The 21,624-nt window shown below is 30.3% G+C and overlaps 2 protein-coding genes across 4 annotated transcripts; both read right to left on the bottom strand.

Annotated features, from left to right (window-relative positions):
* Window positions 1–1,855: 1,855 nt before the first annotated feature.
* On the bottom strand, window positions 1,856–10,972 carry LOC103500659 (phosphoinositide phosphatase SAC2). The gene is made up of 16 exons (XM_008464035.3): window positions 10,578–10,972; window positions 9,141–9,345; window positions 8,858–9,023; window positions 8,306–8,528; window positions 7,963–8,039; window positions 7,501–7,691; window positions 7,303–7,397; window positions 7,099–7,232; window positions 6,877–7,002; window positions 6,276–6,582; window positions 5,595–5,716; window positions 5,428–5,496; window positions 4,899–5,021; window positions 3,751–3,828; window positions 3,590–3,664; window positions 1,856–2,169 (listed from the first exon to the last, which is right to left on the bottom strand). Exons 1-16 carry the CDS (start codon window positions 10,638–10,640, stop codon window positions 2,073–2,075), a joined length of 2,151 nt encoding a protein of 716 aa, XP_008462257.2. The 5' UTR covers window positions 10,641–10,972; the 3' UTR covers window positions 1,856–2,072.
* A 2,584-nt stretch (window positions 10,973–13,556) lies between these two features.
* Window positions 13,557–21,183, bottom strand: LOC103500656 (phosphoinositide phosphatase SAC2). Of its 3 annotated transcripts, XR_007824709.1 has the most exons (18): window positions 21,011–21,182; window positions 20,616–20,812; window positions 19,917–20,121; window positions 19,670–19,835; window positions 18,771–18,993; window positions 18,320–18,396; window positions 17,855–18,042; window positions 17,676–17,773; window positions 17,382–17,515; window positions 17,157–17,285; window positions 16,653–17,013; window positions 15,968–16,089; window positions 15,768–15,881; window positions 15,412–15,591; window positions 15,014–15,190; window positions 14,698–14,788; window positions 13,995–14,506; window positions 13,557–13,791 (listed from the first exon to the last, which is right to left on the bottom strand). XR_007824709.1 is itself a non-coding variant. In XM_051091516.1 (17 exons), exons 2-17 carry the CDS (start codon window positions 20,709–20,711, stop codon window positions 14,396–14,398), a joined length of 2,457 nt encoding a protein of 818 aa, XP_050947473.1. In that variant the 5' UTR covers window positions 20,712–20,812; window positions 21,011–21,183; the 3' UTR covers window positions 13,827–14,395. The 3 variants fall into 3 exon arrangements, 2 of the variants coding, with proteins under 2 accessions (XP_050947473.1, XP_008462255.1); XM_051091516.1 differs by lacking the exon at window positions 13,557–13,791 and having other exon boundaries at window positions 13,827–14,506; window positions 15,412–15,576; window positions 21,011–21,183; XM_008464033.3 differs by lacking the exon at window positions 13,557–13,791 and having other exon boundaries at window positions 13,827–14,506.
* Window positions 21,184–21,624: the final 441 nt, after the last annotated feature.

Here is a 21,624-nt window from a genome sequence, read left to right as displayed (position 1 = left end):
ACAGAGATTTAACTATAGTACTATATATTACATTGAATTTATTGCTAATAACAATGGGAAGTATACAACAGTATATGTGTCTCTTATCGGCTGATGGAAAGGATGCCTCAATGCTAGTGGAACCTCCAAGGTACCCTATTATTCCCCCCTCTTTTTCGTGTAATAAAACTTTGGAATTAAAAAAAGAATACCGTCCCACCTGATTGGACAAATTGTCCAGTCATAATTTCCCCACGGCAAATTCTTTAAGTATTTTAATATTTTTTTGTGTGAGATGGTTATTGTTAAAATAGGGTCATTTTAAAAAAAATTGCAAAAAAATTGCAAAAAAAAAAAAAAAAAAGCTGTATGAAAACTATTTGGAAAATTAGAATAAATTTGGTATTTTATTGGGATCCGTCCTTCAAAAAGACTGAAACAGAAATTTTTTATTAATCTTTTTAAGGACAGTGAAGACAGAAACATTCATTTTTATTATTTTATTGCAACTCAATAAATTAATATATATACAAAAACTTTCTCCTTTTATTTTCATTTCATCTCTTTTTTTTATATTTACTTCGAACCTTGTTTTCATTTTTGTAAGTCCATTTTTAAACTTAAATAATTTTTTCTCTTTTAAAGGTAGAACATTGAAGCCATCTTTGACATTTAAATAAACAATAAAATGCTTAATTAATTTTATAAGTTTATGTTAATTATTAAATGTATTTATGTTTTACAAAATTCAGGATTTAACAATTTTATAAACTTAAAAGGCATTTAAATCAATCAAACATAAATTTAAAGTTTTAATTATAAAATATAAACATGAATTAAATGTCTTCCTAAGAAGATTTTATGAGTGTTATTGATGCTATCAAAAAGGATGAACTACTTTAATGTTACAATTTTACACTATTTTTGCAAATAGTTTTGAAATTCATACAACTTTTTTTTTTTCCAAAATGACCCTATTTTAACACCAAGACCATGGGATGCACAAAGTTCGGTACATCTTTAAGATGCTTCAAACATTTCCAATAGAAATCGATATAAACAAGACGACAAATAAATAATTTTTTCGTCATTTTTATATTCGGTAAGAATAAGAAAATAGAAATTAAAATAATAATAGTAATAATAACAATAAAACAAGTCCTAATTCTGTTAAATAAATCACCAATTCCAATATTGTATGTTTTTAGTAATATTTTTTTAATCTTTAATAAAACGAGGAACATAGTAATATATAATTTAATCTTATAACCTTTTTTGTGTACTAGTCGAAGTTTTAGAACCATCTCTTTAAAATAGATCTACCTATAAAAAGAGCGATTACTATTAGACGTATGTTCTTATTTTCATACACCTATTTTCATTATAATAACCTTAAATTATTAGTTATTTTTAATTAATATTGGTATATTTATAAATCTAGATTTTATGAAGTTTAGAAGTGCATAACTCAAATTTTATTTTACTTGAATTGTATGTGATTGTTTCTGGTGCGGTATAGTATACAATAATTATAGATATTAGATATCTTTGGTTATTTTAGAAGAATTTAAATGACAAAAATTGATTTTTTTTAAAAAAAATTGAAAGTTGAAAATGAGTGAACTTATTTACAGAAATAATAAAAGGAAAAATAAAAGTTTCCTTTCGTATACTTAACAGACCATTATATATTCAGACCTAAATAGATATTCGTAAACTTTTTTCAATAATTTTACCATTTAAAACAATTTTCTTTTTGAATTGTGATATCTAATTTGTTAATTTAAGATTTTGATCAATTTCTTTAAAAAAAATTATACAATTTGTGTAATAATCATGATTTTTATTAAATAAAATTGTATGAACTTTATGATAGTATGTTGGAACAAACCAAAAAAAGATGATTAGAATATAATTATGAAAGAAAAAAGAAAAAAAAAAGGGTTAGGAAATATATGGATCTCTCCCCTAGCTGTTAACTTTGTTAGCAGCTTTCCCCCGATCTATACAACTGTATTTACAATTAAAGCCTTGGGAAAGATAAACAACAACTTTATAGGGTTAAGACTTAAAGAGTGGTTAAATACTTATATTCAAATGTAAAAAGTGCCTCCCCTCGTGATCCATCTTCCAAAATCGAACATAGGATAGCTACTATCCTCTCCATTCTCTTCCGAAAAGTTCATAATTCTGCCCATCAAACCCCACCAAAATAAACATAAAAACACTCTATCCTCAATATTAAAGTGTCACACATCTTGGATGATTATAGTAGGGGGGAAAAAAGTTAATTACATTTGTTTGTTTGTTTGTTTTCTTTTGGAAATGTAGTTTGTTTTTTAATTTTGCAAAACTAGAAATTTGAAAATTAAGATGGAAAAATTTGGGTAAATCATTTTTGGACTTTTATCACTTGTGTAAATATCTTATGGTTTTTTTTTTTTTTTAATATTTGAAAAGACATCTTTTGGAAATGTAGTTTGTTTTTCTTGACTTCTTATCATGATCATAATATTTCTTTTAGTAATAGAGAAATTCTCTCCCCAAATTTTATAAATAGAAATACGCTTTAAATTAAAAATACTGTTTTTGAGAATATGATAGGCTAGCAAAAAATTAAAAACCAAAATTTTGCCGTTCTAAAAGTATGGTTTTTCATTTCAAAAAAGATGATTACGAAATTGTGAAAAAGCAATAACAATTTTCAATTATTTTAATGACTAATAAGTCTTTAAAATTTTAATTTTGAGCCAATTTCAAATAGCCTACAAACAAAATTGAAAATTCGACCCTCATTAGAAATCACATGGGCTTATTTGGTAACTATATGGTCTTTATTTAGCAAATATTTTGTTTGTTTTTTTCTTTTTGTATTGTAAAGTTATGTCTATTTTCTCTATGGTTAACGATTTACATTTTTTGTATTTTCATTAAATTTTTAGTGGAATTTTAAACACAAAAATAACCTTTTGAAAGTTCATTTTTATAAATTTCAAATTTTGGTTTGACTTAAATCATTGACGGAACATAGATAACAAAGGAAGAAATTAAAAATGGAGGTAAACTTAACTTTAAAAAACAAAAACAAAAAAAGTCTAAAACTAAAATTTGAAAACAAGAAAATTTGTTTTAAAACTTTTGTTTTTGATTTCGAAATTTAACTAAAAATTCAAATTTTTTACTTAGGAATGATAAGAACTGTTCTTAAAAATTACAAGAAAATTAGGTCAATTTTGAAAAATAAAAAACAAGAATGATTGTAAAAGCCAAAAGGGACCTTGAGAACCTATTTGTTGTTTTAAAAAAGTTTTGTACTTAACAAACACAAACCTAAAAGCTTAGGCTGTCTTGAATAATGATTTTGCTATTATATTTTTGTTTTAGAAATTATGTTTGTCGTAGTATTATTTCACATTTGTGTTTAACGTTTTCTCTCAATTTATTACTATCATTTTCATTTTTCTTAAAGAAATGTTTTAATTCTCAAAACTTAGAGTTTGACCAATATTTATAATCTTAATTTTAAAAATGAATGAATAAATAAATAAAGTTAAAGGGTTATATTTAATAAGGCTTTAGGAATTGGACTTAAAAAAAAAAAGTGACTTACTTGTTATAGAGGTCTTCTTCACAAGAATAAAGCGATTCAGAATACCAATCTGCTGTAAGAAATCTCGAGGTCGTTCTGTAGTTTCAATGAGTTATTATTTAATATATATGCAATTTCGAATTGTATATGGAGATTACAAGAGACAAAGTATTAAAAATTACCTCATTTCTATATCTTCGTCACTAGAGTCGATTGATTCAGAGCTCGAAACTACCTCTGGAAATTCTGGGCTTATGTACCTGCTCAATTTTTTTCCCTTCAATTATTAGTTTTGCTAATACAACAGATTCTGAGATCTTTTATATTTAATATATTTGTTCTTGACTATATTCTATTTTACCACATGTCTAAAATAAACTAAGATATATTTTTGGATGCATTTCAATTCATCGACTTCATATGCTCTCCAAATTTCTACCTCGTAGATAAAATTTTTAAATGTATCTAAAATTTCAGGCTTAGATGATAATTGAAAAGAAAAAAAAAAGTTCAAAGTATTTACTAATATAAGTTTTTATCGTTTAATTACAAATTAGAAAATGATAATTAATTTAATTTTGAATCATGCGAAATCCAACCCTTTTGACCCTCAACTTTTTTAATTTTAAAATCCTTCTTTTTTCTACTCTAACAAACAATAAAATTCATTTAAAAATCGTTATACATTGAAATTTTTTATATTCTAAACAAAACATTTATATTTAAGTTTTATTCTGCGGTGGTGGAGAGATGGGGAATATACTAGCCTAGTATTGCATTGATGCATCTAGTTATTACTCATCGAAAGATTATTTTCTCATACCTATGATTAGTAGCTTTATATAATTTATTTTTTTAAAAAATATTATTTTTTCCCAATTTTGTTTTTTAACCGATGATATGCTTTATAACAAATTTACAAGTGTAATTTGCTTTTTTTTTCTTTTTAAGTTATAACTTAGCTCATGTGGTAAATGACCATTAGGTCCGTATTCTAGTTTTTGTTCAAAGTGTTTATCACTGTACATCATTTATAGAATTTTTATCAATAGGATATACTTTCTATGAATGATAGATACTAACATATTTTATCAATTTCTATTGGTTCATCTTTATATCATTGATAAAATCTAAAATTTTGTTATATTTTGTAAATACTATAGTTTATTTTGCAATATTTGAAAATGATTCTTAAAATTCTCAATAAAACTAAAAATTTCTTTTAGAAAAATAGGAAAAGAAAAGTGTTATAAAACCTTGAAATCAACAAGCAATTATGTATGGGGAGGGTGGTGTGAATATTAATTGAGATGTTTGGAAAGATTCATACCTGCAATAGGTTGAAACTTCCGGCAATAATTCTACGTGCAGGAGTTCATTATCCTGTTGGGCTGTAGGAATTTCATTTCCTACGAAAATATTGCTATCTGAAAGTGACCTTTTCATTAAAGACCTGCAATACACGATATAGTTATAAACATGATTTCTTTAATCGTATTAAATAAAGACCAATTTTTTTCTATTTCCCTTAAAAATCATTCCAATCCCAAAGTTCAAATGTACATCTTTGTTTGAATTATCGGTGATACATACTAATTAACAATATCATATTTGTAGACTAACACTACTGTTCCTTTTAACAATCGTTGGATATGAAATTTGAAATTTGTAATTTTATTCTTTTACCCTTTGAAAATAATTTTATTATAAAATCAATTAGATCTGAAATTAACTTGAGGACAGATTATTTCATGACTGGATAGTGAAGGACCCCCATAGAGAGGAGGTAACTAAGTTGAAACAAAAAAGACAAACGAAACAAAACTTTTTTGTTATAATAAAATTAGTTAGAGAAAAACCTCCATTTACTATGCTTGTCTCGATCCAGCAGCAATGTGCGCTTCTGAGGAGGAGGGTTTCCCAGAAACCTGCCAAAACAAAGCACTCATCAACTTCACCTTCTTACGCTATTAAAACCCAAAACTATTTTTTTTGCAATTACAAGTGAACCCACCAAAATACTCACAGGTCAATGCCGTTCTGTTTCTCTTCGTCCATATACACATTGTTTACAAATCGTTGAACAGATTTGATAATATCTACATACTCAATTGCTGGTTTCCATTGACCTCTTCTCTCAGAAAATATCTGCAAGGAAATACCGATTCAGAAATAGATTGCTGTGACCATTTGATAAATTGAAACCATTATTGAAAACCGGTTAGATTCTGGTTTTCTGTTTTTGAAATTTATATTTCTTTGCTTGTCAAATTTTAGAAATAAAAACTACATTTTAAAAAATTGACGAACTATTTATCTTCTATACATGACAAAACTTGAGTAAACAAAACAAAATGATAAAAATATTGTTTACAAGCCTAATTTTCAAAGATAAAAAACTAGATTACTTATCCAGCTGTGGTGTCAAATCTTCGATTCCAAATAGTTCACATATGTAAGAATTGTGTGTCAAAGTTATCGTTAACTTTGATCTACTTCCCACTAATAACATCAATTCATTTTGTTTTGTTTTCTGTTTAAACTCCACAGCTATTTTTATTTTGGAATGGTGTTTTTTTAAGAGAACGTTTGTAAGAATTAGCTAGCATAACTTTGTCTAATTAATTTCTCGTAAAAAGTATATGATTGAAAGTTAAGATTGAAATTAATCCTACCCAGAAGTAAAAGGAAGAGAGAAAAAAAAAACCTTATTGTGAGCAGGTGAACCACCATATTGGAGAGCAAGCTTGTCTCCCATAATCTCATAAATATCCATCACGTGTCTAGCAAGAGTGTCATCCAGATCAATATCTGGGGATTCTAAATATCCAAAAGTTTGAAGCTGATGTCCTAAAGCAGCAATCCCGTAGGCATACTGAGCAATATTTGTTCGATCTAAGCAATCAAAGCAATTGGTCCTCAACACTCCATTCTGAACACTCTTTATTTTGATATTACATTTACCACTTCCATCATCGCTGCCACTGTTATTATTTTCACTAATATTTACCCCCCTGCATCAAACAGAACAAGCCAACATAATTACAACACAAAACATTAATACCTAAATGAAAATTTATAAATCTTTAAAGATTAATTTAGCATATCCCCACCCCACCAGAAAAAGAAAATCTAGTGAAATTTGTATTGTTTTAAATAAGAACCGCACATGATCATTATAGTGAAATTTTGATAGTTTTAGTTCTCATTGATATAATATGACCAGGCCAGTGATCATGCAACTAGCTTTTGACTCAATGTGAAACTGAATTATACATATATATTTATACCTGTTCTATCATACTTACTCGAGATAGGGCCGAGCAGAACCCTCTGATGGTGAATTTCGAGTCACTTGACAATGAAATATTCCATTTAAGTCCAATGCTAATTTTGTCAATCTTTGTAGCTTTGACAACACAGTCGTAGCATCTCTGCAAAAAGTTTATTGCTTTTCGTCTAAGTTTTGATTAATATAATAAAACAATATATGTTAATGAGAATGGAAAGGAAAGGAAAGTAAAGACAACCTTCTTGAGTGTTGTTTTAGATCCCATTGAAGGAATTTTAGACGATTTTCTTCTGAACGTTCCGCATTGATGCATCCTATAGCATTTACGTACTCGGCATGGAGTAGAGTTTCTCTAGGCTTCTTTTCTCGGGTCTGTGTATTAGTAAGGCATTATGGTGGAGAATTGCAATACGATTCAATCATCATGTGTATCACTAAATACCTTAGTTAAATCTAAGATGATTATTGGGTTCCCATATCTGTCCGCAAGATTCTTGAAGTGAAGTTTTGTAGCTTTATAATCTTCTTGTTTGGGTACTGGAGGCAGAGAAATCAATAGAAAAAATTTAAAGATAATATATATGAAACTAAACAAGTAAGACTTTCTTTTTCTTAAGAAAAAAAAGGTTCGAATGCATACATATAACAACTGGATTGAATATTTTCAATAATGAAGTTTCCTGTGACCAGAAGACTGGAATTGAGCCTCTATTTTGCACGATGGAACTTATTTGCAAAGTTTGACCTTGAAACGTACTTTCACTAACAACTTGTTCAGTCTCAACATCATTTGCAACTTTGCCTTTCTCATTTACCCCTCGTCTTAAAAATCTAAAGAAAATAAAAAAATCATAATCAATTATTTTTTTGTGATAGTTATTAGAATTGTCAAAACACAAAGAGACAAAATTGCTCAGATATGTATGTATACACGACAAAAGGGTATTCTAATTTCTAGCATACACCTAAATATTGCTGTTAGATCTACCAACATAAGCTGCATTTCGTAGGGTAAATACAACACATAACTTTCATAATCTGACTTCACATGTGTTCTAATAACTCCAAATATAGAATTTGTATAATATTTCAAAATTCTTACCTTGTGCCAGCATAATGACGTGAACGTCGAGCTATGAGAGTTAAATCAAAGTCCCTGTCAGACACGGAAAGCTTAATCTGCAATTTTTGAAAGCTGAAATCAAAATTTATATATTTGTGTATATAATTATAATTAATTACTACAAATAGTGAGATTAAGGAAAATGAATTGAAGATTGTCATTATTATTTTTTTAATTCAAATAAAGAAACTTAAGAAGAAAAATCTATTAAAATAGGAAACAATAATTTATAAATTTATGTTATTAATTTTTTTAATTAATTGGTCGTACGTAATTCATAAAGATTTTGAGAAGGAAGAAAAATTAAAATATATACAGATACCTGTTTGAAAAATCCGTACACTAACGCGACTGTCCAAATATTATTCTTGAGCTGCTTTCGAATTCCTCGAGTTAAGTATTCATTCCACACGAACATTGATTTATAAATACTTTGATCGGTTTTATTTTTGTTTAAATTATCTTGAAGGCTACGCATAACATTATATGAGTAACTGAAAAAGAAGTCTTTGGTTAGATCCACCGAGGTCAGGAGCTTCTGATATCTGTTTAAAAAATAAAATTAAAATCACAATGAATGAGCAATAAACAGTAAATTTAGAATAAGCAATTAAAAAAACACGTGGACAACTACAAATAATGTCATCAGCTCCTCAAATTTGATTTCAGAACATAAAAAAAATCAAATAACGCTTTTTCAAATAATTCTTCAAATTTCATTTTTGTTTTTAGAATTTAATTAAAAATTAAACATGTTTTTAAGAAAAATAGAAACCATAACTAAAAATTGAAAATAAATAATTATAAATTTGAAATCTAACCACCAACGAGACGTAAATCAAAGCATAGTTTAGAAAAAAAAACAAAAGCAAACCTTTTCTCCGTATTGCAATAAGCCTTTTTGGACCGCACAATAGGATTTGGAATTATAACCATCATGCTCTTAGAAACGCCATATACTTTTGCCCCAAGCATTGTGCCTATTTTCTTTCTCTCGGTTATTATCAACATGTAATATGGTTCTAGGAACTGTATGAATCCTAAATTAACAAAAACATGAGAGAGAGATAAAAAAAATGAATTGATATCATAGAAAAACGATCCATATATAGTCAATAATAATGAAACTTCATAAGGCATAGTCATAAAAAGCTCACCAACTATTCCATAGCCAATTGCAATTAATTTAAGACCACCCATAGACCTGTTCCCCTGATGTATTCTTTTCAAAAGATCAGAGCATTCTTCTGCCGTATAGGTAGATTGATCTTCAAAAATATTAAGATCAGAAGGTTCCATTCTGTCAATTGAAAACACCTTCCACAAGGTTCTTTTCCTCCCTCTTCCCACTACGTAATAACGCTGTAGTTAATAAAGTTACACACAGCATTAGAATCATACTGTGAAATCAGGTTATTAGTTCTAATTTTCAACCATCCACAAGCCTACATTTGATTTCATCAACATTAAACAGACAGTCTTGCGCCATTAATAACAAGATATTCCTTTCCACATTCGTTGTAAACTTCTAAATCTCATTCTCTGGAAGTATATATGAAACTTATACAAAAATGGAAGAGTAAAAGCAAGCAGAAGCTGTGCTGTTGGAACAGAATTTCATTAGCCAGAAACCGTAAAAGCAGGCAGAAGTGTAAAAACATATAAACAACTTTATCAATGAACTAACGTTTCAATTTAAGCACAAGCACGAGACAATTTTTCATACCATCTCAATTCATTGCTTAACACACAAAGACATTTGAGAATGATATGAAATCTATAGAATATATGAGTAATAAACTAGTAAATCATTTAATAACGTGAGAAAGAATGATGTAAAGTAGTAAATACTATATAGTATTAGTAATTTTCTAAGGTAATTAATATTGGAACCAAAAGGCAAATATTAATATTCAAAAGTTGTGCACATTTAATGTGACGTAAAGAAACTGAAAAGACAGAAACATAAACGATACTTGTAGGCCTTTCAAGCATTGAATGAAGAATATAACAGACCGAATTTCAAACGAATTTGCATATATTTGATAACATTGTAATCACATATAGCTCTATAAAAGAATCCACCAATCATTGTGATTTTGGCATCATTTTCATTCATTTACTTTACTCAAGTCGCTATCTAAGAATACACAAAAAGTCAGCAAGATCCTTACAGTTCAATTTCATTCATCAAATAAATACGCGAAGAACCAATCCTAGAGCTCAATTTCAGCATCAAATAGAAGCCAGAACTATTTTTGTTTCATTCAAGTCGCATACGGATGATAAAAATTGTTAGAATTGTATACAAACTCACTCTCGGATCAATAACAACTTAATCACTCTTCGGAAACGTCAAGAACAAATTAAGGTTTAAGGAGGAAATAATTGTCCTGCAAACAAGTTTTAAACATTTTCCTAATTCCTCTTCCAATCAATTCATGCTTTAAAAATACAATGTAGCATTCGAAAACATAGAAACACAAAAACTAAAGATGAATTACAATGTACGCATCAAATCAACCAAAACAAATTAAATTAAACGAGCGCAAGTTCGCGTCAGTTTAAAGGAAAAAAAAATTATAAAATCATACCGCAAACGTCTGGTAGAGCCAGAATTTCTGAACGTCGAACGTGCTGGAGTTCGACGATTCCATTAAACCTATCAATTTGCTCGAGTTCTCGACAACAATCCGGTACGCTACGTAGCTCAATGCAAATGAACACACCGCGGATTAACGTAAGAAGTCGAAATCGCCAAAATCCTATTATGTAGCTTCTCTGTAATTACGGCAATGCACAAAACCTCTAAAACTTTTTGACACGAAACGCGATCTCATTTACGATAAAATTCTGAGGAAAAGGAGAAAAGGAGAAAATCGTAATCTCTAGACGAAAAAACGATTTCGAGTGCTAGACGGTGATAAACGGTGAGGTGATTGATTAAGAGCAATAACGAAGATTGAGATCAAACAATGGAAAACGAAAATTCAAAGGAAAAGGAAAAGAAAATAAGAGAGAGAGTAGAGAAAACAGAGAGAAATCTGCGAAGAAGAAGATGGAAAGAATCGTATGGTTATAATACTCACCATTCTAACCGCGGGAACTAAGCTTTTATGATTCCTTTTATGATTTGTTTTGGGTTTGTTTGTTTACATATTATATTATATTATATATATATATATATTTAATTATTTAAAGTTAAAACTTTTTATTTCTTTCCTTTTTTATTCCTTTGTTTACCATTCAAATTAAATTTTCAACCTTACAAATATATATAATTGGGAATGTGAAACCTATTTTCTTTGTTTATGTTTATGATGTTTGTATGATAAATAAGTAAACTAATTATAATATGGTTGTTTATGTTTATGATGATTGCATGATAAATAAATAAACTAATTATAATATTGTTGTTTATGTTTATGATGTTTGTATGATAAATAAATTAATTAATTATAATATATACCTTAATTTATTTTAAAATATTTCAAGTTTGTTTATTTGTTTAAATCTAAGTGGTTAGGCCAACTAATTTTACATTATTTAATGTAGCTTTTTTGGTCAATCTCTTAAAATTTTGGTGTTCTAATGTTTAAAAAAATTAAAGAAAATAAAACCAAAATTTGAGTGGTCTTTCTTTTATTTGTGTTCATTTTCTACCTACAAATTTTGATTTTGATTATGTTATCCTAATTGATTTCAAACTACAATCAGTATCAATGGGTGGCAAAAAAAAAATTCATATTATTTTTTTATTAAAATTTTGAAATTAATTGTAGATTTTTCAATTGTTTTGTTTTCTATTCCTAAATCAATATTTTGCATAGAATTATCATTTAAATGGACAACTAACCATTTAAAAACTTATCAAATAAAATAATAATAATTTTAATATGTTCAATTTTCATATATCAAACCATTTATAAAAAAAAAATAAGGAAAATTGTTAAAATTAGAAAGATTGAAAAAAATATTTACCTTTAGTTAAGATTATTCTTTTTCATATAAAAATTGTTTTTGGACAACTAATATGAAATAATTTTTTTTAAGCTTTAGGTTTTTTAATTGTAGATTAAGAAAATCTCTAGTATAATATTAAAATTAAATTAATATACATTCTATTTTGAATTAGAACTATATTTGTACTCGAAATACATCTATTGACATCCTATTAATTTTATTTTTGAATTTATCATTTAATTTAGTTTAATAAGCATAAAACTATTATATTTTTAGTTAATTTACTAAATTAAACTTTTATCGACATAATTATCATAAAATTTCTCTTAGAAGGTCAACCTACTTTCGTATTAATCAAGTAAGTTACTTGTTTCTTATATACACACATCAATGAATAAAAGAATTTTAAAAGATTCTTTAATACAACAATATACTATAGAAGTTGACCACCAATTATATTATAAAGTTGTGTCGTTAAAAAAATTTAAAACCTACAACAACATAGTCTAATTTGAGAGAGGAAACCACTGTGATTAAGTATTTAACTTATGCTTGAAACTTAAAATCTCATTAATTATATATATATATATGATTTTGATACTATTGCTCTATTTTATGATATTCAACCACCTATCGATGGTTACACTAATGTGTTTATATTTTTAAAAAATTCATCTAAAGAAGGAAAAACAAAAACAATAAGAATAAATGTTTAGTCAAATTGAACATAGTTTACTGTCTTAAATTATATATGTCCTGGTCTGGTCATGACCCTATATCTTATACTTTTATTCACATTTAACTCCAATGACCCTATCATCGTATACTTTTATTCACATTTAATCCTAATTTATTTGATGGAAGATAATTATATTTCACTGAATGATTGGTCTCTCTTTTATCTATTCAAGTAATTATGATTATTAAGTAGTTTGCACCGAAAATATACTATTATAAATCAAAATAGTGTCTAGAACATATTTTTATATAGAATTTTCATCTAAAATCTAATAAATATTTGTAAAAATAATAAAATTAAAAACAAATATAGATTGAAGATTTAAATCAATATAATTATTAATATTTAGGTTGATACCATACAAATCAATAATTTTTTACCAACTTATTCCAAAACTCAATTTTATTTTAAAAGATCCAAACAATTGAAATTTATAACTATTTTTACTGAAATCCTTTGCTCAAAGATCTCTCGAAATTATTCCTAAATCCTATAAAGGTACCAAATAATTCTTGGATCTTAAAATTGAAAATCTTATTCAATTATCAAAATTAAAAAGTTTAGCTGAAACAATAATTGTTTTGCAATTTTAATTCATCCAAACGGCCTAAATTTAGAGAATGTGAGTTTGACTTGATGACATTAGAACGACCTTCACTTGTAATTGTTATAAAAGTTGTATTTTTTTTATTATTTTCAAATAGAACAAAATAAACCAAAATATTTACAAAATATAGCTGTCTTTAGATCATGATAGATCTAGACTTTCATCCGTGTCTACTTCGCCATATTTTTGCAAATATTTTCAGAAATTTCGTTATTCAAAAGAATTTACTTTTTTTCCACCGAAATAAAAATAACGATAAGTATATGAAAATGAAACAGAAAATGCATTTATAGTGTAGGCATGCAGTATAAAATCTCACCGAGAGAAGTAATGAAAAGAAATTAAAAAATAATAATAATAATAGTAAAGTATATGATAACTTCCAACACCAATCACCAGAACAACCCGTAAAGATTATGCCTTGATCTTCTCTCTGTTTATAAACTATCATGTTTGCCCAATAATGGTGGGCTCGAGGAGAATTTGCTGTCATATGAACCTGCATATAAGAATCCAGAAGAACCATTCTAAAGAGAAAAAAAAAATACCTTATTTTTTCACATATGATGATGATGATATTTGTCTATAATTCACAAATAGGGAATTGAAGAGACTATCTGCAATTGTTAATTTGGAGATCCAATGGAAAAATATATTCCCTAAGAAATATTTACAATAATGAAAACTATGAGAATAAAGAACCTGGAGTTATTTTGTGTGGCTCCAGATATATAAGTTAGCGCTTCATACTTTATTCTTTCTTCTTCTACTTCCCAGCTTAGCTTTTCTTTTGGCCTCTCTCTTTATGGGGGAAGAGGTCTCTCTCTCTCTACAAGTCAGAGTAATTGCTGCTACTCACAGATGACCTGAAGATTAAACTCCAACAAAAATTTCTGCAGAATAGCAACTATTTCATTTCATTTCTCTCCCTCTCACTCTTTCCGCAAGTGTATCTTACCGTTGTTTATTTACTGCCTCGTCGAGCTGACTGATGATGATGATGATGTTGTTATGTTTTCACTTTTGGCTACAGAAACTACATCCTTCGGATGTAATTTAATGGATGAAAGAAGTCAATGTTGATTAGTAACTTTGAGTCAGCTTCACCAGAAAAGCACCCCACCATGGCTCACCCAGTCGACAAAATGCTCGGAGTATTCAGTGACGATATCGTCGCGACTAACGTCAGTTCCAGTTCCAGATCGTTCTTTTACCTAAAGCACAAAACAAATTGAAACCGATTAGTAGATGGTTTTTTCTTGATCTGTTTCTTGCAAGAACAAGAAAGGAACAGAAAAGGCATTAGTTTGAATTAGGATGAAAATGATATCCATTCCTCTTACAAAAGAATGCAGAATTGATGTTTCAGGAACGAAACAAGTGAGACTAAGTATGAAACCAGTACCTTTGAGCTTGATCCTGACTCACTTGCAGACGAGATAAAGTCGATCTTCATCTCACTTGTAACATTTTCTGATGAGAGACTGGCAACAGACCTATCAACCATGAGCAATCATCAGTAAACAGATTCCTTCAAAGCGCAAGTAACCAGAAATTCAGATGGCAATAAAAACAGCAAACGAACAAGGAGTGTGTTTATTCTTATCAGATTATTCATTGTTCTTGGGAAAATCAAGCATTCAAATGTGAGACCATAGTAAGAAGCAAAAAATCACAGCCACTGTGAGAAAGGAGAGGCAAGCAAAAGCAATAAGAAATACCTTTCACATAACTCATCTTCACAAGAATTCCCAGATGAAGAAATCCAGTCCATATCCAGAAAATTAGAGCAGCTGCATGAATCCCCATGTTCATCATGACAAAGATGATCATCTTCGAGCATTTGATCATCCTGCATGTTTGCATGAAGTTGTCTAGTGCACACAGAGGGAGTATACCTACGACAAAGACCAAGACAATTGGTGAAAAACGACAATCAGTAAATTTATTTAAATAGCCATGATATGGAGCTCTTTAAAATGATTGTATAACATTCAAATCGAGACAACAATACATTACACAATGCACAACAAAAGGAATTAGTATATTTGAAATGTTAAGAACTTATAACTTGGACAATGTAAGAAGGAAAACCGTGGAAAGTGTGATTTTTACAGACCTGCAAAGAGATATATCTGATTCGCAAGTCGAGACCTCTGGGGCAGACTCAGAGAAGCCTTTACTGCTTCCTTCGTTCAAATGAGGAAAGTGCCTGCTGCTTCCGTCATGTATATTCATCATATCAGACTCACTCTGACCAAGTATATTGCCATCTGATAGTGATCTTTTAAAAGATGTCCTTCAGGAGGGTGAAAAATTCCATTTAAGAATTCTAATTACCATTCAACACCTTAACCAAGTATATAATAAATTTTGCATAGATTGCGTTCTGTTATTTAACATCTCTCATTTTATGTTACACGTGACATGCTCTCTGCAGAATGTCTATTAAATTCATAAAGCATAGAGATGTACCTGAAATTCTCTTCAATAAGATCAGGAAAGCGCTTCCCAAGATCATAATGCTGGTCAGAGTCCAATTCCCACAAAGCTGGTTTTCCCTGCTGTGGCTGATAGTAACCTAAGAACCTGAAGAAATACAATGTCAAATGGTCCGTTATTTCTTCCAAGTCCACAATTCATAAAACTTGCAACCATATGAATCTCTGACTTACACGTTAATGGCACGTTGTTTCTCAGCATCTAGGTATGCATTGCTGCAATAACGTTGTAGTGTTCTGAAAAATTCCTGAGACTGTGTTGCGGCTTTCCATTGGCCTCTCCTCTCGGAAAATATCTGTTGGACGTGAATTAAAAAATATATAAGGATAATGGACCAACTCATAGTGGCAGGTCATACACGAGATGGAAAGAATAGGACCAGGGTATACACAACCAAAAAAATATTATTGAAATGTGGGGTGTAATGATCCATAGCACCACAAGTATTTAACTCTACATGAGGGGGTGAACAACTTATTAATTGTAATTGACGAGAGAAAAAAGTGTTTTTAAAAAATTCGTTTTCAATAAAACCAGTTTGATAAAAACTGTTTGCAACAAACTTTGAATGAGATTCAATTTTTTCCAGAATGGCTTGTTTTCAAAATTAAATACTTGAGAAGCTAAATCAATACACCATAAATTAGTTTTTTGTTTTTATCAAACCTACTTTTACCAGTATAAGCGACTTTTTTTCTTCTCTTCTCCTATCTAAATCAGGATTTCAAGTTGACTAAAAATGCTCAAATCTAACTAAGTAGCGCAAGTACAGAACGTGTTAAAGAGACATAATTGATGCTTGACTAAGATTCTTCATTATAATAATAATAATAAATTATACAAGACTGTATGAAGTACCTTATTATGTGCTGCAGAACCACCATATTGTAATGCAAGGGTGTCACCCATGTTTTCATAAGCCCGCATCAAATCCTCCGCCAAAGGGTTGTCCAGATCAATTTTTGGGGACTCAGTAAACCCTAAAGTATGTAATTGACGTCCTAAAGCAACTAGCCCATAAGCATATTGGGCGACATTTGTCCGGTCTAAACAGTCTATACAATTGGTCCTTAGAACACCATTTTGAAACATTGCAACTGGATGATTTTCAAGTATGCCATTAGCATACACCCTATTACTAACATCTTTTTCTGGATTTTCTTCATTTTCTTCTTCTGTTGATAGATTCTCCACGGAAGAATCGGTACCTTGATTTTTCCTGATGCATTGAAACATAGAAAATGTTGGTCAAGCATATTATGCAAAATGGGGTAATAACCTAGAACCATCTTTACATGCAAATAGGCAAGTGTGAGGGAACAAGTTTCATGCACCTAATAAACCACTCTCTTTAGAACTTACTTAAAGTAGGTCCAACTTAACAACTCCTCCGAGCTTAAATTGGAGGCTATTTGACAGTAGAAGATTCCAGTTAAGTTCAACGCGTATGTAGCAACCCTTCCAAGCTGCATCAAAACGTTGGAAGCTTTGCTGCAGAAAAGAGTTCACAAAATAAATCATAACCGCATGTAATTAATCAATTTCAATAGAATCTTGCTACTACCAAATACAGAATGGCTATAATACCTTTTCGCATGTTTGTTCAAATCCCAGTGAAGAAATCTTAGGCGGTTCTCTGCAGATAAACTTTTGTTTATGAATCTTATAGCATTTGCAAACTCAGCACGGAGGACACTTTCTCGTGGCTTCTTCTCGCGCGTCTATTTCACGAATGATTTTAAATATAGAATGATAAGAATTGATTAAGAGGAATGAAAGAAAAAAGAAGAGTAAAGATAGAAAAACAGAGGTCACAGGAACACAAACAACTAGTGCAACTTAGTGCTGAAACATAAAACAAAATCGTTAACGAGGACATACCTTAATCAAGTTCAATATAATTATAGGATTCCCATATCTCAAAACAAGATTCTCAAAGTGTAGTCTTGTGGCTTCATAATTTTGGTCCTTCTTTGACACTGGAAAGAAAAAGAGATTTCAGCAACATACCAGAGAACTTACCAATAAAAGAATACAACATAAAAGGGTCACAATCATACATATGATATCGGGCCTAATATTCAGCCGTGAGGTTTCCTGGGACCAAAATAGGGGGATCGATCCTCGATTTTGCACCACTGAACTTATTTGAGTCGGTCGTCCATCGGAAGCATTTTCGAAAACAATCTGTTCTGTCTCAACATCATTAGCTACTCTTCCCTTCTCGTTAACACCTCTTTTTAGAAATCTTCACGAAATAACGGAACAACAAAATATAAGCTGACTTACAGGAAAATGTATAGTTCACATCACATATAGACACAATAAAAGCCCTAAAGACAATGTAATATCAAGGAAAAGATAGTTAATCTTTAGGGATCTAGGTGATCACAATAGTAGATACATCCTGCTTGGGTGGACATGCACCACTCAAGGATTGTAGCAGATTATCAACAGAACTGAAATATGAATGATACCATGAACTTGATCTAGTTGCATACGTTCGCAAATGCAATGCAACATACCTTGTACCAGCATAATGACGTGATCGTCTAGCAATGAGTGTCAACTTGAAATCTCTACCAGAAATAGAAAGATCAACCTGGACAAGCAAAGCACAAAGTATTTAATGTCTAGAAAATCTGATTTTGAACTAAAATGCAATGGAACCTACACAAGAGCTTGAGACAGAATGTAATATTGTCTTAACAAAGAGCCAAGGAGAGGAAAAGAATATGAAAAACAAAATGCAAAAATGCAATAAAAGTAACAATCACGAGAAATGCAATCAGAGTAAAAGAAGAGCACATTATGAACTAAAATATGAAGCAAAGGCACTTCAATTCCTTAAGGCAACAATAATGACTGCCAGCTACAAAATAGTCCCCTTACCATGACACGTTGCTGAAAGCAAAAACGTTTTACTTATGTAAAGCATCCAATAATGTCCAATATCTATAAATAATAAACGCATACCTGTTTAAAGAAACCATACACTAAGGCAACAGTCCAGATGGTATTCTTGAGAATGTTCCGGATTCCACGGGTCAAAAACTCATTCCAGACAAACATTGTATCGTAAAGTAAATGTCCTGTCTTATTATCACAAATGTTCTTTTGAAGGCAACGCATGACATTGTATGAGTAGCTGAAAAAGAAGTCTTTCCTAAGATCCACTGTGCGTAAGAGCTTCTTGTATCTAAATCAATAAGAAGGAGGCAACAAGAAACATATTAGCATCAAATTAACAAAAAAAAAAGAAAAAATTAATAAATTTGATGAAAGACAAAATGGAAAAGAGGATAGCTTATTGAAATGCTAAACCACAAAGAAAGAAGGAAAGTAACTTTCCCCTCTCAAACCATACCACCTTGTGTTTATTCGACAAGTAATACAAACATCACATCCTGGTAACTTGGAAGTAATAAAAAGGTACTACCTTTCATATGAAACTTCTAAAAAAAGGGTATATATAGAGTTGAGCTATATTCATATTACTGACTTAAAATACGAAAGATAAGATCCACTTTTGCACCAAAAAAAAAAAAGGAAGGGAAAGAAAAGAGAACCCATACAACAGAGAAATATGGCAACATTTGTACAAGAAATATAATCAATAACTTTACACCGAAGGGTGTATTAACAAAATAGACTACAGATAAATTACCTCCACGGTGTAGAACTCAACTACTCCTAACAAATGACAAATAAAAAAAAAATATTTCCAAGAGTTTAATTGTCAATGTCATCACAATAATATAGGACCACAAAAATCTAATTGAAGTACATATGTACACTATTTCTGAAAGCTACCCCCTTAGGTCTCCTTAAGAACCAAGGACATATTACATTTACATTAAAAATGGACTAAAGACCTGTTTTCATCCTTAGAAATAGCCAAATTGGACCGGGCAGTAGAATTTGGAATTGGAATCATTTCGCTCTTTGTAATTGAATAAACTGCATGGCCGCAGATGGTTCCAATCTTTCTTCGCTTTGTTATCAATATCATGTAATGCGGTCCTAAAAACTTGATGATACCTGTAACGGGAGAAACCTTAAAGTTCTGAAGAAAGAAGAACGAAAAATAAGGATAAACGAACACATGTCAAGATAACATACCAACAATTCCATAACAAGTGGTCACAAATTTAAGCCCACCCGTTAACTTGTTTCCTTCGTGTATCCGCTTCAGCAGGTCAAAGCACTCATTATCCGTATATGTGGTAGAATCTTCAAGAATGTTCAGATCACTTGGTTCCAATCTGCTGATCTTTAACACTTTCCAAAACGTTCGGTTCTTATCTCTTCCAATCAGATAAAAATTCTGTTACACCCAAAAAAAAAAAACCAGATGAGTATGGCAGGCATTTCGTAATATAAGATTAGAAAGCAAACAAAAGAAATCAGCAAAGGTATACTAAACAATCCATTCGGAGAAACAATGTCTTAATTTTTCAAAAAGAACCAAAGCATACAACAAGAAAATCACAGAGCATGTGTACACAAGTTCAAATTGAAAACAAGCACGTCTTCTGAAGATGTCGATTTCCACCGCTACCCAGATCCTCAGATTCCAAAATCACACAAATCGTGCTCAAAGAGACAACAGATCCATTTCGCAATACCCATGAGAAGAATTAAATGAAAATTACCCGAGTCCACAAAACAAATCAGGAACAGAATCGTACTCAATCAAAACCAAGTCGATTAGTAGATTCGAAACTTCAAAAACTCATTGAAATAACAACAGAGATTGTATAGAATCAGATTAAACAAACAAGAAAACCGCTTTTCAATTTTGGAGTCTGAGATATTTACCGAACGCGTCTCATATAGCCTGAATTTCTGCAAGCAGTGAAAATTGGGATCAGGTTTATCATGAATCCAGCTTTGCTGCTCAGTCTCCGCACCCATAGTTTTCGATCTCCGAGCCTCAAGGCCCGGGTTCACCACCAAAAAACCAAACTATATCAACTACCCAAAACTCAAATTCCAACACCGAAAAAACTCCCTCGCTGCAGGAAAAAAAAATCCTCAAAAACCTCAATCAGTAAAACACTCGACACACATCTACCCTCGCAAGACGAAGGCGAAAGAGAAAATGCTCAAGAACAGTAGACGCCATAAGAATCAAAGAACCAAAAGAAGAAGAGAACAACAACAACATCCAAAGGAGAAATGACGCAACAGAAAAGAAGTACGAGAAGTCAAACCGGTAGTTGAAAGGACGAGGATGAGCAGCTTTTTTGAAGAAATAGAGATGGAATCAGTCAGATCGTACTCCTATGGAGGAGGAAGAGGAGAAGAAGAAAGGATGAAGAAGAAAGGGCTGCAGCAGAAAAATGGCAGAAAACAGCTTCGAAGACTGTATCCACACAAATTAAGGAAATAATAATAATTGATAAAATATAACAAATTTAAAAAATAAAAATTAATATAAATATTTTTTTTTTGGAGGGTTTTTACTTTTCTTCCTTTTAAGTAAAATTTAAATTGTAAAATCGTAATTAATTCGCCGTTATGCTAATAATAGGAGGCCCAATCATTGTGTTCTTTCTGGAAACACTTCCATTGGTGGGTAACTCAATTACTGAGTTTTCACCGAGTCACTGAGCAAGCTCGTACTGAGTCAAACAATTTTAACTCGTCCTAATTTGTCGCTTTGCAATAAGGCCAATTTACCACTACACTAAAAGATGATTTTGGGTTCACGTTTTGAAGCAAGTTTTTCTTTTCTTTTCTTTTCTTTCCCTTCTTCTTTTTAGTTTTATTTTTTTATTGCTCCCCTTTGCTGTGGTATTTTGTCTTTTTCATATATGGCTAATTA

The sequence above is a fragment of the Cucumis melo genome, chromosome 1 (genome assembly GCF_025177605.1).
Source record: "Cucumis melo cultivar AY chromosome 1, USDA_Cmelo_AY_1.0, whole genome shotgun sequence".
NCBI lineage: Eukaryota > Viridiplantae > Streptophyta > Magnoliopsida > Cucurbitales > Cucurbitaceae > Cucumis > Cucumis melo.
Note: the sequence above shows the minus strand (reverse complement) of the source record. Positions and strands in the feature narration are given on the sequence as shown.

Coding starts and splice junctions, on each gene's coding strand:
- LOC103500659 (XM_008464035.3), bottom strand. CDS start 10,640: ATGGAATCGTCGAACTCCAGCACGTTCGACGTTCAGAAATTCTGGCTC. Junction 7,692..7,962: donor CGTCATTATGCTGGCACAAG/GTAAGAATTTTG, acceptor TATTTTCTTTAG/ATTTTTAAGACGAGGGGTAA. Junction 2,170..3,589: donor GAAGAAGACCTCTATAACAA/GTAAGTCACTTT, acceptor TTTGATGGGCAG/AATTATGAACTTTTCGGAAG.
- LOC103500656 (XM_008464033.3), bottom strand. CDS start 20,711: ATGGGTGCGGAGACTGAGCAGCAAAGCTGGATTCATGATAAACCTGAT. Junction 18,397..18,770: donor TGTATGGTTTCTTTAAACAG/GTATGCGTTTAT, acceptor TTGCTTGTCCAG/GTTGATCTTTCTATTTCTGG. Junction 17,516..17,675: donor TTATATTGAACTTGATTAAG/GTATGTCCTCGT, acceptor TTCGTGAAATAG/ACGCGCGAGAAGAAGCCACG.